The following is a 12,757-nucleotide window of genomic DNA, read 5'->3' as shown; positions in this document are numbered from 1 at the left end:
ACTGCATTACAACTACTTCCTACTTAAAACACTCAGCACAAGCTACTGTACTTGCATGCGCAGAAAGCTGGGACCAGTTAGCCTTACCTACTCCCAATCTGGTTAAGCATCCTGGTGTCAGGGATTAAACCAAGCACCATAAGCATCCCATTTGGAACAATTTTCTGCAGTGCCCACGTGGAGGCTTCCTGCCTGCAGACACTACAAACGTGAGCTAGCAGGTACTCCTGGGGAAGCGCTGAGGCTAAGCAAGAAGCGTGAAGCACACACCAGGGCTACTGGTGGAACAGCTGAAACGACACTAGCTTTTGTAAGCCAGAGGAAGGCCCCGTTCGCTTAGTCTTTGGGGCACACAGAAGCACTCAGGAGGACTTCTGCCCTTGGGGAAGTTTTTCAGCAACTTTCTGCCGAGCCCTAAACTGTGGTCTTAGAAGGCAAAGACTCATCTAGACCTCAGAGTTTGCTGGCTATCTTCATCTCAGAGCTTTGCCTGGGAAATCTCTGAAGAGATTTCTCATCTATCCCCTCCCTCCATACCCTCTGACACCAAGTGAGCAGCCACCTACTTGGACTTGTTGAGACTGGCTTCGGCAGCAGCTGCCTGCAGGAGCTGGGTAGACTTGCTGGCTGGAACCCCAAAAACTGCACTGTGGGTCACGTCGCTCAGAATCCTCCTGTGTCCTGCGCGTTGCGTCTTGGGGGAGGACGGAGGGGTGAGAGAGCCCAGCTTCTGCCCTTGCACTGCTGGGGGGGGCGTGGTTTGAGGTTTTTGCTGTTGCCTCATTTGTGCCTGCATCTAGGAGAAAAAGTAGAACGGTTACGTCCTTGCTCGTGAACGGCAGCCAGGACGAAGGAACAGCTATATGCTGGAGGAGCTGACCTTCAAGTCATGAGTTGGGGACAGTCTGGAGGGGAAAAACAAACAAACAAAAGAATCGGGGGCAGGGGGGATTTGCTGATCTATAGCACTCCAGGATTATTACAATTGCACAAGCTTTCTCCCCTTTTTATGGTGCAGCTCTGGAGGCGAAGCCTCTATTAGTGCTTGTCATTAAAGGCTAGCTGGTCTCAGAAACTTGCTCGTGGGTAAAGAGGCTGAGATCCAGGGCAGAGGTAAAAAAAAGAAATCAGACAGTATTGTGCAGGAGTCTTGTCCTAGGGACACACGGAGTGGGGGTAAGGTGAAGCGCAGCGCTTCTTCCAGCAGACTTATCTGTGTGATTGGGGTCAAATCCCTAAAGGACTACAGGTCTTCTGCAGAAATCTTGTGCAAGCAGCTTTCTTAGCTTTCTTTTAGCAAAAAAAAAACCCAAAAACACACCCAAAACCACAAAGGGGGCAAGGACCACAGGAGCAACATTTGACATTAAAATCTGGAGGAGAAAAACAGGCACATTTGGTTCAGGTGTTAACCAAGGTAACCCAGCTACAAACTCTTTGGAAACTTTAAGGGGTTTCCTCAAACCTTATTCTTCTGTTACCTCAGTCTTGGGTTAAACTCACAAACCCATAAATACTTGAAATACCGGTTTGCAGTGATAAACAACAGCATCACTTCCAATTACGTGATTTTTCAAAATCTGTCTGTCAGCGAGATATGGCTGGATTTAAAGCAGGAAAACTAGAATGCAAAGAGCAGAAAGGTATGCATGTCACCTCTGCTGCCTGGGCACTAGGTCTCTGTTCCCCATCCCATATCACCCCAGGCCATTTTCAACCAAGCCAGACAGATGAAAGACTTGGAAAGATCCGAGAAGGCAACAAGAGAAAGAGCTACACCCCCAGTGCGGTGCTTAACTACAGCGGGGCAAGGCAAACAAGCGGTTAGCTGTCTTGCTTTTCCTCTGGCATTTTCAGGCAGACTAACTCACCGCAGCTGAGAAGCAAACTGACCTGACTGCCTCTGATGCACCCACCTTCCATCGCGCTATATAGGTCACTGCAGAACAGTACATTTGGTGCTGAGAAATAAAAGGGCAGTGCTGAAATCGCCACAGCAGTGAAGGCAGAGCTTATTAAGCTGAAGTCTCATAACATGAAAAGGTTTTGATGGGTCCTGGCTTGGTATCTTCTGCTCAGAGACTCTGCTCTGTAGAGACCATGTCTCACTATCATTTTTTAAATGAGCCGACCACTGCCTTTCTCCTCCTGGCTGCTGCAGGACTGGAAAAGCGTCCAGATGCGTCCATGCCGATCAGCCTTCCAGGGGAATAAGGCTAATTTTCAAGCTTAATAAAATTAAGACTGTTTTGGTGCTAGTGAATCACAGCAAAGCTCTTTAGAGATGCACGCTCAAGACTGCATCTCAGGCATTTCTCCTCTAAAAGGAACAGGGTAATAGTGGGCGTCATCCAAAACCCGTCTGCCTGTACTGAAAAACCTCCCACCGATTTCAACAAACTGACCTGCCCCCGGTCATTCAGCAAAACAGTGACAAGACCAGGAACACAACAGCACCAAGCTCGTCCCCTACCCTAACAACCAGCTTAGTGCTGAAAATTAATGCAAAAGCAAAGGGGGCGAATACGACAGAGCCTTGAGACACACCAGAGTGAAGCAAACAGCGCTGCCCCAGCATTGCTCAGGTCACTGGCTTATGGAGTTTATTAGTCAAATTAATTCCTCATGTCACTTCAAAGGAAGCATGCTCAAGAGATTAATTAGGTCCTCGATAACCGGCAACTCATGAACAAACAAGCACAAATTGACCCTTAGTTTGGACTCAAACACCGTGAACCTGAAGCGGTTTGTTATCAGACGCTGTTTGCTTTGCACACGTGCAACCTGGTGCAGCAAAGCAACGGGCGGCTTCCTCTCGCCCGCTGCCGGCACATGCTTTCCTTCCAACACGCAACCAGAGTCAGGGACATCCCCTTGCGCTCCCAAAACCAAGCAAGAGCGGACAGGATTGCAGGAATGAAAGCAAAAGGCACAGCTTCCTCCCACATGTACTGCAGAGACCCTTTGGCAACGGGGATCCTGCCCTCTGGCACGGCTCCCCCGCCTTTAGCACTGCGGACAGCTGGCTATTTCCCTGCTGCAGACAGCCATATTTTCCATTAAGTAAAGAGCATTTATTTTGGATGCATGTTCAGATGATTAGTAAAGTGGATGATTTATGTATTTATTTATTTATAGATACGATGCTTTGAAAAGTCTCCTTTCTGTAGCACTCATTAAGGAACAAAAAAAGGCTATCCCAACGTCAGAAACAACGAGGAAGGCTGCTTGCACCTTCCTCTGCATCAGAGCCCTGAATATGAGACAGAAGTTTTCCAAACAAGCAGCAACATAAAGTAGTTCTGTGCCTGGTGCCCATCCTGATGCATGAAGTACAAATAATTTTTGTAAGAGCTGATCACACGTCTTCTCAGGCAACGTGACAGGGGAGGGATAGGGAGAAGCTGTGTTAAGCAGCTACTTTTATCTTCTCATCTGCTTTCTACTCATCACCTACTTGTTTCTTTCTATGGACCCAGAGCACAACTCCAGAGTCCAGCATCCCATTGGAAGAGCACTCCAAACAACTGCCCATGTCTCCGAGGCAGCAGGCTTAGCGCTGGCATCTCCAACTCAGTACCAAGGCACCAGGGGCCAGCAGGCCCTAGAGCACCCATTACCTGGGCTCCGAAAACCCACCCGCCCTGCTGGGATGTTCCTGGCACTTGCCAGGACTCCTAATCCTGCTGCCCCACTCCTCCCCACAAGGCTCTTACCACTTGCTCCTGCGGCTGCGCTGGCTGGGCCGCACTTTGCTGGGCCTGGGGCTGCGGTGGCGCCGGGGCTTGTTGCTTTTGCTGCACGGCTGCTGCTGCTGTCTTCTGCTGCATTGCTGCCTGCTGGGCCATCATCTGCTGCTGCTGCTGCTGCTGCTGCTGGTAATAGTTCTGCATCAGCTGCTGCTGTGCTGGTGCTCCTTGCTGCATCACTGGGAACTGGGAAACAACCAGTTGCTGAGCCGTTTGTTGCGCAGCTGGAAACTGGGATACCACCACCAGAAGGTGGGGCCGGCCACGGGAACGGTTATAGCCACTGCCAAGTGGCAAAGCAGTAACAGGCTGCGATGGCTCGGAGACCATCTGCAAAGGAGTGGTGGGCAACGGCCTCCTGGTCTAACCTTAGAGCCTTCCTGTGCTACACCTGCCCACACGGGGCTCCCCCAGCACAGACTGTCCTGTGGTCCCAAATCCCGTTCTCCCATTTTTACCGATTCAAACCTTTCCCCAGGACAGGAAGATTTACTGGCCCTTTGCTTCCACTGTTAAATATGCTTTAGCAGAGATCTGTGCTGCTATAAACACCTCAGTTAAGCACGCAAGCCTGTCATTTAGACACATCCCGTCTAACACATCATGTGTTCACAGGCCGCCTTATCACCGCAGTCTACCACAAAACCAGACCTGAATCCTACCGTTGCAGAGGCATGCCAGGCTTCTTGTGCCACAACAAGAGCAGAAGAGAAACTGTACCCCTCTGCTCATCAGTTGAGCATTGACCTCAAGACCCTGAAACATTTAGAGCTGTAAAATCTTAACCAGCACTGCCTATTTTATGTTCGCACATGACAAAACTATCTCAAGGCCTTCCACATCGACAGTTAAAAATGCCAGCCTTGCCTAGCAAAAAGCCTTGCTAGAAAACTGGAGACGCATTGGAAAATGCCTAAAACCTGCAGCTATCCCCCCCCAAAAAGAGGGGCCTTGCCGCAAAGATACAGCCTTGCGGGCCTCTAGCACAGGAAGCATGCAACAAACCCGGCCGTGCACACCTACCTGCTGAGCTTGCATCATCTGCTGCTGCTGCTGGTAATAAGCCGCCTGTTGCTGCTGCTGCTGCTGCTGCTGTTGCAGAAGCTGCTGCTTCAAGAAAAGCTGCTGTTGATGCTGAGGCGTGGCTTGAGGCTGAGTAGAAGGGACCTGGGGCTGCGCCTGCGAGGCCTGCTGCGGAGCTGGCACCTGCTTGGCTTGTGGCTGCGCCGGAGTCTGTTGAGGGGCTGCTTTTTGCTGCGGGACGCTTGCAGGGAGCGAAGGCTGACCACTGCCCAGGGCAGCAGGTCCTGCAACTGGGAGGGAAAAAAAAAACAACAAAACAAACAAACCAACCAACCAAACCAGATCAGTTGGATCAATGTGCACCATGGCCCTGCAGTACACGGTGCCCGGCAGGAAGGCACCGCACAGGGAGGGTCGTTTCACCTTGTGGCTGAATGGCTGCTTGAGCTGTGGGTCTCTTCCTCGGCGTCAGGGCTGGCTGAATGGGTAAAATTCCAGGGTTGGGCTGTGTCTGTCCTGCTTTAGGTCTCTGGCGGGGCGCTATGGACGTTTCTGTCGTAGGGATGGGATCTGTCAGCCTACAACATAAGGTAAGGAATAAAGAGGAAGAGCAGTAAGAGCACCGTCTTTGTTAGCCTGCTAGTTGGTGCAGGCACCACACAGGAGGGGTTTAAAACCTCATCCACACTTCAGCAGTACGTGACTCATAAAGGCGAAACACTTGTGGGCATCCAGACACACATCGACTCTTTCCAGAAAACTTCAAGCCCAGTAAAACTTAACGGATGCATTCACGATAATTAATCCAACACTATCATTTTGACTTCTTTGCCAATTGTGCTATCTTCTCCTGTTGGACAGCTGGAACTTGTCAAAACCACTCAATTCCTTTGAATATTTGCTGCAACACATTGTTTAAATCCACTCAGAGTTCTGGCTGAGCAGATGAAGGACATAACGAGTTAGCTTAAGAGCAGCTGGCACCTTTGGGTAGAGTTGTCTAAACTGCCATCTTAAAAAGTGCCTTAACTTTTTAGTACATCTACCCCAGAATCAGCTCATTGGACCTCTTTGGATCTCTGCTCAATATTTACCGAGCTCCAAAAATGCACAGCAACAGAGCCAAGCAGCCAGACAACCAACCCTGCCCTTCTGTGGATACATTTGCTTGTTAGATATCAAGTTGTTCCACTAATGGGAGAGTAACTGCACTCAATTATAAAATAAACAAAGCAGACTCCTGGGACTGACAGACAGGAGGAGAGATGCCCTATTTCAGAGTTGGAAGAAAACTGCTGGGTTTGGAGTACCCACTGCTGTACTGCTCAGTTTGCAGTAAAACAAGGTACAAGTTTTGTCCAACAGGATTTGCAAGTCTCAATGACAGGATCATAAGCAGAGCAAGCAGCAGCAGGAGAGGAGAAAAGCCACAGCAGTACAGCGGTTTCCCCACTAATTGGGCTCTTCAGATGGAGGCTGCTTGGGCTTTCGTGTTCCCCCCAGAAAAAATTACAGGACGCTTGCACAGATCGCAGCAATTTCATGCAGTAATTACTGGGTCAGGTTATCATCTGCCGGGGGTCAAGCTCCAACAGCAACAGTCCCCGATGCGGTTTCTCGGCAGACTCGCGTTCTTTGGGCCAATTCCAGGCCCGCCGCAGTCTTTCTCCTGACTTTGCTCCCAGGTACTCCGGGTACTGCCTCCGGATGGATGACCCGCTAGATTCATCTAAGCGCCCGAACTGCGAGCGCTGCTGTCAAGCAATGTCTTCAGCACAAAAAGCCTCGATGTTGAGTCATGCTGAGTATTGCCCAAGCGCCACCCCCACCCCCGCTGCAGAAAAATTTCCCCTAATATCTGCATTTTCTGCCTTTCAGATCAAGGAGATCAATGGCTATTTATGTCGCTGAAGCAGAGGCCTCAGGACTGCAGTGTTTGCCTCCATGTGTAAATGCAAGACCACAAGGAAGCAGCTAAATATACCGAGCACCTTTCCTAGTAAACAGCAGAAAGACAACAGACAATAAAAAGAGAGAGGGCTGAGCATAACGCAGATGTGGTTACCTGGCCTTGGGCTGACTCTTCTTTGCAGCAGCTTCACTTGCTTTAACCGGGTCTGGGAGTTTAGTGGGGATTGGAGAGTTCTGCAGATCCCAAAAACACGGAATTTTGTATTTTGAGGGCAGAAATCAGAGTCAGAAATAATTTGCAAAAGCATCACAACAAAACGGGGAGATTGGAGGATACTCAAAGCAGTTATTCCTTATGCTAGACACGGGACAAACCCGTCGACATCAGTATCATGAAGACACAGTAGTTTGGGAGAGTCTTTACAAAGGAAAAATACAGGTCAGCTTTTTGACCATTTACTACATGTGGAATCTCAACACAAAGCTTCATAGCACACCTGGGTATTTTTAAAAGACCATCTGTGGACAACAGCAGCAATACTTACTAATGATGCTGTTAAAAATACAGGCATAACAGTACCAAAACCATGTCTCATTCATAAGGAACACAAATAATCACTTGAACATGGGGAAAAAAAACCCAGGTTTCTTCTTACCTGGATACAACACAATAAAGTGTCATGTCACAGATGTCCATGACACCAAAAGAAAATACTTGTCAACTCTTATTTTTCAGTTGAAGACTATAAAGATAGACCGAGAAGGGGCAGATGGTTGTGTAAGGTCTGATGCAGTTCAAATGCAAGTTGGCTCGTCCCGGCCAGACGGCAGACACAAAACTGCTACGTTTAAAACCAACTGCAGCACAAATCACACACGCTACGACGAGTGTGCCTGGAAATCAAATCCGTTTCACAAGCGTGGCCTAGTTTTACCACGTTCACATGCACAAGATCCCTTGGTTGGCCTCACGCTGGTAACCGGGGGAGGAGGTAAATCAGGGACAAACGGAAACAAACAACATATGAAACAAATCCCTGATTCCTGCCCCAAACAAACTCAAAACTCCAAACAGCGCTGCTAATTATTAAAAAAAAAAGGGAAAGATCCTCCCTAATTACAGAACTGGGAATGACTGATAGAATATAGCGGAATGCTCAATATTTACCAGTTCCCCCCCCCCGCAGTGTCCTCCCACAAAGCCCCACATCAGTCCGCTCCTTCGCGACTCACCTGGACGTTCTGGACTGGGCATTCCTTCTTTGCCAGTTTGAACGCAAAGTAGGAGACCTGATAAATGTCAGGTCTCTTATCAGGGTCTGGCTCAAGCATATATCCTTCAAAAGACAGAGATGCTGGTATCAGAGCATTAGAACAGACCGACGTGGCAGAGCTACATTTGGGATAACTGGGTGCTAAGAGGGTGCCCTGCCTCTTCCAAAGCACCCGGGCAGCGGGGCTGAGCTGATCAGCAGGGTCAGAGAGAACGGGGCAAGACAGAGAGTCAGGGTGGACCTAGGAGATACTTTCCAACACAGCTACGAACAAGCTGTAGCTGCTACCGAAGGCTCTAGGGCGAGGAGGGGAAGCGCAGCCTGCCTGGTCAGGGAATAGCATTGGCTTCGGCTTCTGCATTTCCAAGCGAATCTGCAGGGAAAGAGGTTGATCCAGCCCCGGTGCGTCAGCGGGGCAGGAGGACAGGCCAGCCACATATACCACCATGTAAGCAAAGAAAATACAGGCTGCTCTGCAAACACATCCAGCTCTGTGCTAGTTAAGATTGTGGCTAAGGGAAAAAAAAAAAATAATCAAACGCTGTGCTGAAAACAAGAGAGCTGCCCCAGCTTTGCCAAGAGTAGTGCATTGTACCCTTAATTACACATTCACTCTAGTCAGGGAGTTATTTATAAATCATTTCAGTTCTGTTTCTCATTCACAGAAGATGAATTCTTATCGCTAGTCTAAGTCACTGTGGTTCTTTTCAGTTCCTTATCCAAATAGATTTATTACTGGAGAAATACGTTTCTGCATAAATAGGCTTATTGTGCAAGTTTCTGTAGGCCTCTTAAACCAAACGGCTGTCCGTGTTCCTGCTTTCCACAGAGTTCACTACAGCCTAGCCAAACAGCAACCTCTTCACCGTAATTTCTTTTGAAGAGTGATCTCCTAAGCTACCAAAAGATCACTTTATCCACCCCTGGTGCAAGAAAGTCTCCTTTAAAAAATAAAAAAAAAAAGAGAGAGAGAAACACCAACTGTTTTACTGTAGGAACAGGGAACGTAAGAACAAAACATCTTTGCTACTTCTTTAGTTCTGCGGCAGTAGATTATGGCACTGCCAGGGACACTCACGGATGAGGCAGTGCATGTCTTGCGAGTGCCGAGAATTATCCGGAATGGTGAAATTGCCATCACAGATCGCCACCTGACTCTCCCCAAACGGCAAGGTGAAGTAACACAGCTTGTACAGCAAACAGCCGAGGGCCTGGAAGGAGAGAACAGGGCAAAGGCTTTAACAAACCGAAGGGAATGGCACAGTTCAAATACCGCTGCAGACACCGGGGAAAGCGCTCTGGCTTGTTCCACTGGATGGGTCCCGCGTGACGCCAGGCCTACGTTTGAACATCCCTGGGATCGACTCGAAAACAAGCCCAGCTATATGGGAAGATAAACGCACGAAGAGCTCTCCCTCGCTAGGCTGAGATACTCCACGTAGTCTGGGGGATCGCGTGAGCATCATCACGTACCCACCCCTCCAGCTCCACATAGTGTAACCCTTCATGTCAGCAAACAGGCAAAGCCTCTTTCCACCACATACTGGAAGGAAAAAGCAAAGTAATAGCAAAAATAAATGGTAATCATCATCCTTACACATTTATTCTGACAAAGAAAAATCCAAACTGTTTCCAAGCTGAAGCTCAAACAATCTTTCAACTGTCATAAATATGTACCAGGGAGAGACATACAGCTAAGTCTGCAGGCTGCTGGGTTCTATCACCCTTCCATCTATTCCTGCGCTGCTTTTGACAGCAAGAAGCACCACCTATTTCAAAAGAAAATACAACTTCTGCACAAAGGGCTCATTATGAAACACTCCCACCATCTCAGAGGGGAGAGGGGGAAGCATTTCCTAATCCTAAGCAACTCCTCATCAGCTTGTATCTTTTGTCATAGGATTTCACAATTAAATTGCACTCTAGTTTAAAATAACCTTGATAAGATTTAAGGAAAGGGAGGCAAGACAAGCACTGCAGGAGGCCTTGAAGTCGAGGCCCCACTGTGTGCACCACCACACACTCGTTTGGAAACGCTCAGCGGGTCACTAGAACAGAATTCCTTCCATGCCGGGAAGAGCAGAGCTGTTGGAGCCTTCGGGCCTCCACCTTTCCACATTATCATCACAGGAAGGACTGCAAATCCCAGGTTCTCCTCTGGATGCCTTCAAGGCCCTGACAATCTGTTCATGCTGTTACAGCTGTGACCTTCCCTCTCGGGGTCTCTAACACCAAGGCGAGTGACCCAGCACCGGTACAGGGCCCAGTTCTACAACCCCCCTGCTGAACTCAGCAGAGTCAGAGCCCCACAGGAGCTGCTGCCTTCCTGACTCCGCACCCAGCTCTCAGAGAGGACAGAGGACTCTTCCCAGCAGATGTCATGCCAGCAATCTTCCCTCTTGCATATGCAGACGCAGAGCTATTGAGGATACACTAAAACTCTCCTGACACTGCTCCTGCTTTGTTACTTCCTAGCTGAGGGCCTCAGAAACCAGACGAACATGCTCTGAATTAGCATTTTAAACACACCCCACTTGCTGAGCTGCCACCACACTACCAACAGCACAGACCTTTTTTCACCTCCATCCCAACTGAAGGGAAGGTTTCCATCCCTGGTCAGGTTAGCCGGTTACGGATTACACCACAGTCGCTTTTTGCTCTCAAGATGAAAAGCGTGGCAAGATTGCACTGATCACTAGAAACAGCAGAGCAAAAGCTTGGTCTTTGGCCAGGTTTGACAGCTCAGACCTGTGTTACACTGTCCAGGATAAGCATACTATTGCTCCTGGGGGAAGGTCTATCTTTACTAAATTCTGACCAGTAACTTTGATTTCACCCACTTGCAGCCCAATCCAGGCACAAGAAGTCACAATACTCCGATTTTCTGTTTTAACCCTTAAGCGATACAAGCAGGTTTGCACTGTTCAACCCTGGAATTTCATACATCTCCAAATTAAAACCACATGGGAGGTAGCATGCGAAGAAGCACGCATGTTTTATGCACAAACCACCCCGCTCAGCAGTAACTCATCAGAAACATCAAGCAGAGGAACTCTTTATTCAGAAACCTTCCAGTCTCTTATGGAAACTAAGTGAGCCCCAGCCAGACAGCTCCCCTGGCATTATGGCAACGAAAGCAAGCTGCAGTCTGGTTGTATGACGTTGAGTGGTTTTTATACGTACCCAGATGTCTGCTTTTGTAGTAATAAGTTTGCCGCTGTACAGGTTGACCATTTCTGGTGCTCTATAGGATAACGTAGTGTACCTGCAGCAGAAAGATCTATCAGTGAGTTCGAAATGGGCATCAGATGCATTTTCACTAAGATACATTCCCAAACAATTCAAAATTCACTCGTTCCCTATTCATTTTAGGGAAAGGGATACTATAGATGACAATCTACTGGAAAAATCTTTTAACAACAGAATCTGCTATATACCTATAACAATAAAATACTAATCACTGCACACTGCCCTGTGAAACCAAAGCAGTAACCACAATCCTTTCTAAAGCAAGAAATTTACCCACAAAACCATACAGTCATTTTAAGAACTAGAACAGAAATATCCAAGGATTCAGAGCATTAACAAGGGCAGTACTCAAATGTCCTCTGCAGCGTCCTCACTGCTGGGGCTTTGGCCAAGTGTATTACAAAGACTGTAACCAGATACGTGGCTCCTAATAAACAGACTTCCATACCAGGACTCCTGCTCAGAGTCATTGTAAACAAGTGAAAGGTTATTTCGTATCTCAAACTATAGCCAAGATCTGCCTCATTTTAACAAACCACTACAAATAGAGAAGCTGGAAACTGCGCCACAGTTTAAGAGACTCTTATGATAAGATTTCCTATCGGTAGGTCTATAATTTCTGCTGCGACACCTTGCGTGCTGCTTACCTTGCTCACAAGAAAGCATTGCTAAAGGCAAAGTTTTTGTAGGCTTGTTAACAAGTGTACGAACAAGGCGTTCCAAAGGGACTGCAAAGCCAGACTAGGACCGCTCTAAAAACTTCAGTCAAACAAGTCTAGGTGTAATGGAATCCCAACAAGGAGGAGGCATTTGCACACGTTTCTAACATGCTGGTTTCTAGCCCAAATATTGTATTAACAAAACTGGAAAAACTGCAGCAGTGATGGTGTTAAAACTAAAGCAAGACCAAGGACCTGCAGCCTGCTCCACTCCTGATCTAGGTCCCATTGAACTGCCAGCTAAGTTCTCTTTTTAAAAGCATCAAGGTGCACTTAGCTGCTACCCCCCTACAGCTGGGTGTGCTGGTTTGGTGCCTGGTGGGGGTGTGGGAGCGGGGCAGGGGGCTCCTGTCAGAGGCTTCGAGAAGCTTCCCCAGCTCCGATTTCGGACCCGCCTCTGGGCAGGGCCAGGGCAAGGACACCTCTGCAAATGACTATTTAAGGCTGAACGAAGGGGTTTGTTCTTGTTTTGCCTGTCTGGGTGAGGGGGAGAGAGGAGGGGGATGGGAGAGAGCCAGCCCTGCGGACACCCAGGGGTGAGGAAGCAGAGGGGAGCTGTGCCGGAGCAGAGGTTCCCCCGCGGTTAAGATGGCGGCTGAGCCCCTGCAGCCCCTGGAGCTCAGCGGCGGCCCAGAGGTCGCCCTGCAGCCCGCGGAGGGCCCCGGGCCGGAGGAGCAGGGCCCGGGCCCGGAGCAGCCGCGACTCCGGCCGCGCTGGAGCCGCCGGTCGGTGGGAGGGCGGCAGCGCCGGGAGGGACCGCGCTGGGGCGGGTTGGGGAGCTGCGGCCCCGCGGGAAGGACTCGCGTTGGGGCAGTTCATGGAGGAGGGTCTG

General features: G+C 49.1%; 1 protein-coding gene across 8 annotated transcripts in view; it reads right to left on the bottom strand.

Annotated features, from left to right (window-relative positions):
* AAK1 (AP2 associated kinase 1) overlaps positions 1-12,757 on the bottom strand; it is an 81,388-nt gene that overhangs the window by 30,916 nt on the left and 37,715 nt on the right. For 3 of the 8 annotated variants that reach the window (XM_086477283.1, XM_086477287.1, XM_086477288.1), the window contains exons 6-13: positions 11,141-11,222; positions 9,036-9,168; positions 7,917-8,020; positions 6,838-6,917; positions 5,196-5,350; positions 4,773-5,056; positions 3,717-3,980; positions 567-796 (exon numbers count right to left, since the gene is read on the bottom strand). In XM_086477283.1, coding sequence (XP_086333409.1) covers positions 567-796; positions 3,717-3,980; positions 4,773-5,056; positions 5,196-5,350; positions 6,838-6,917; positions 7,917-8,020; positions 9,036-9,168; positions 11,141-11,222 — 1,332 coding nt within the window. Of the gene's footprint in view, positions 1-566; positions 797-3,710; positions 3,981-4,772; positions 5,063-5,195; positions 5,351-6,837; positions 6,918-7,916; positions 8,021-9,035; positions 9,169-11,140; positions 11,223-12,757 lie in introns of all 8 variants that reach the window. The other 5 variants (XM_086477281.1, XM_086477284.1, XM_086477286.1 and 2 more) reach the window with 4 other exon arrangements.

This window comes from Leptosomus discolor, chromosome 23 (assembly GCF_034619465.1).
Source record: "Leptosomus discolor isolate bLepDis1 chromosome 23, bLepDis1.hap2, whole genome shotgun sequence".
Classification (NCBI taxonomy): Eukaryota; Metazoa; Chordata; class Aves; order Leptosomiformes; family Leptosomidae; genus Leptosomus; species Leptosomus discolor.
This window is presented reverse-complemented; position numbering and strand designations above follow the sequence as displayed.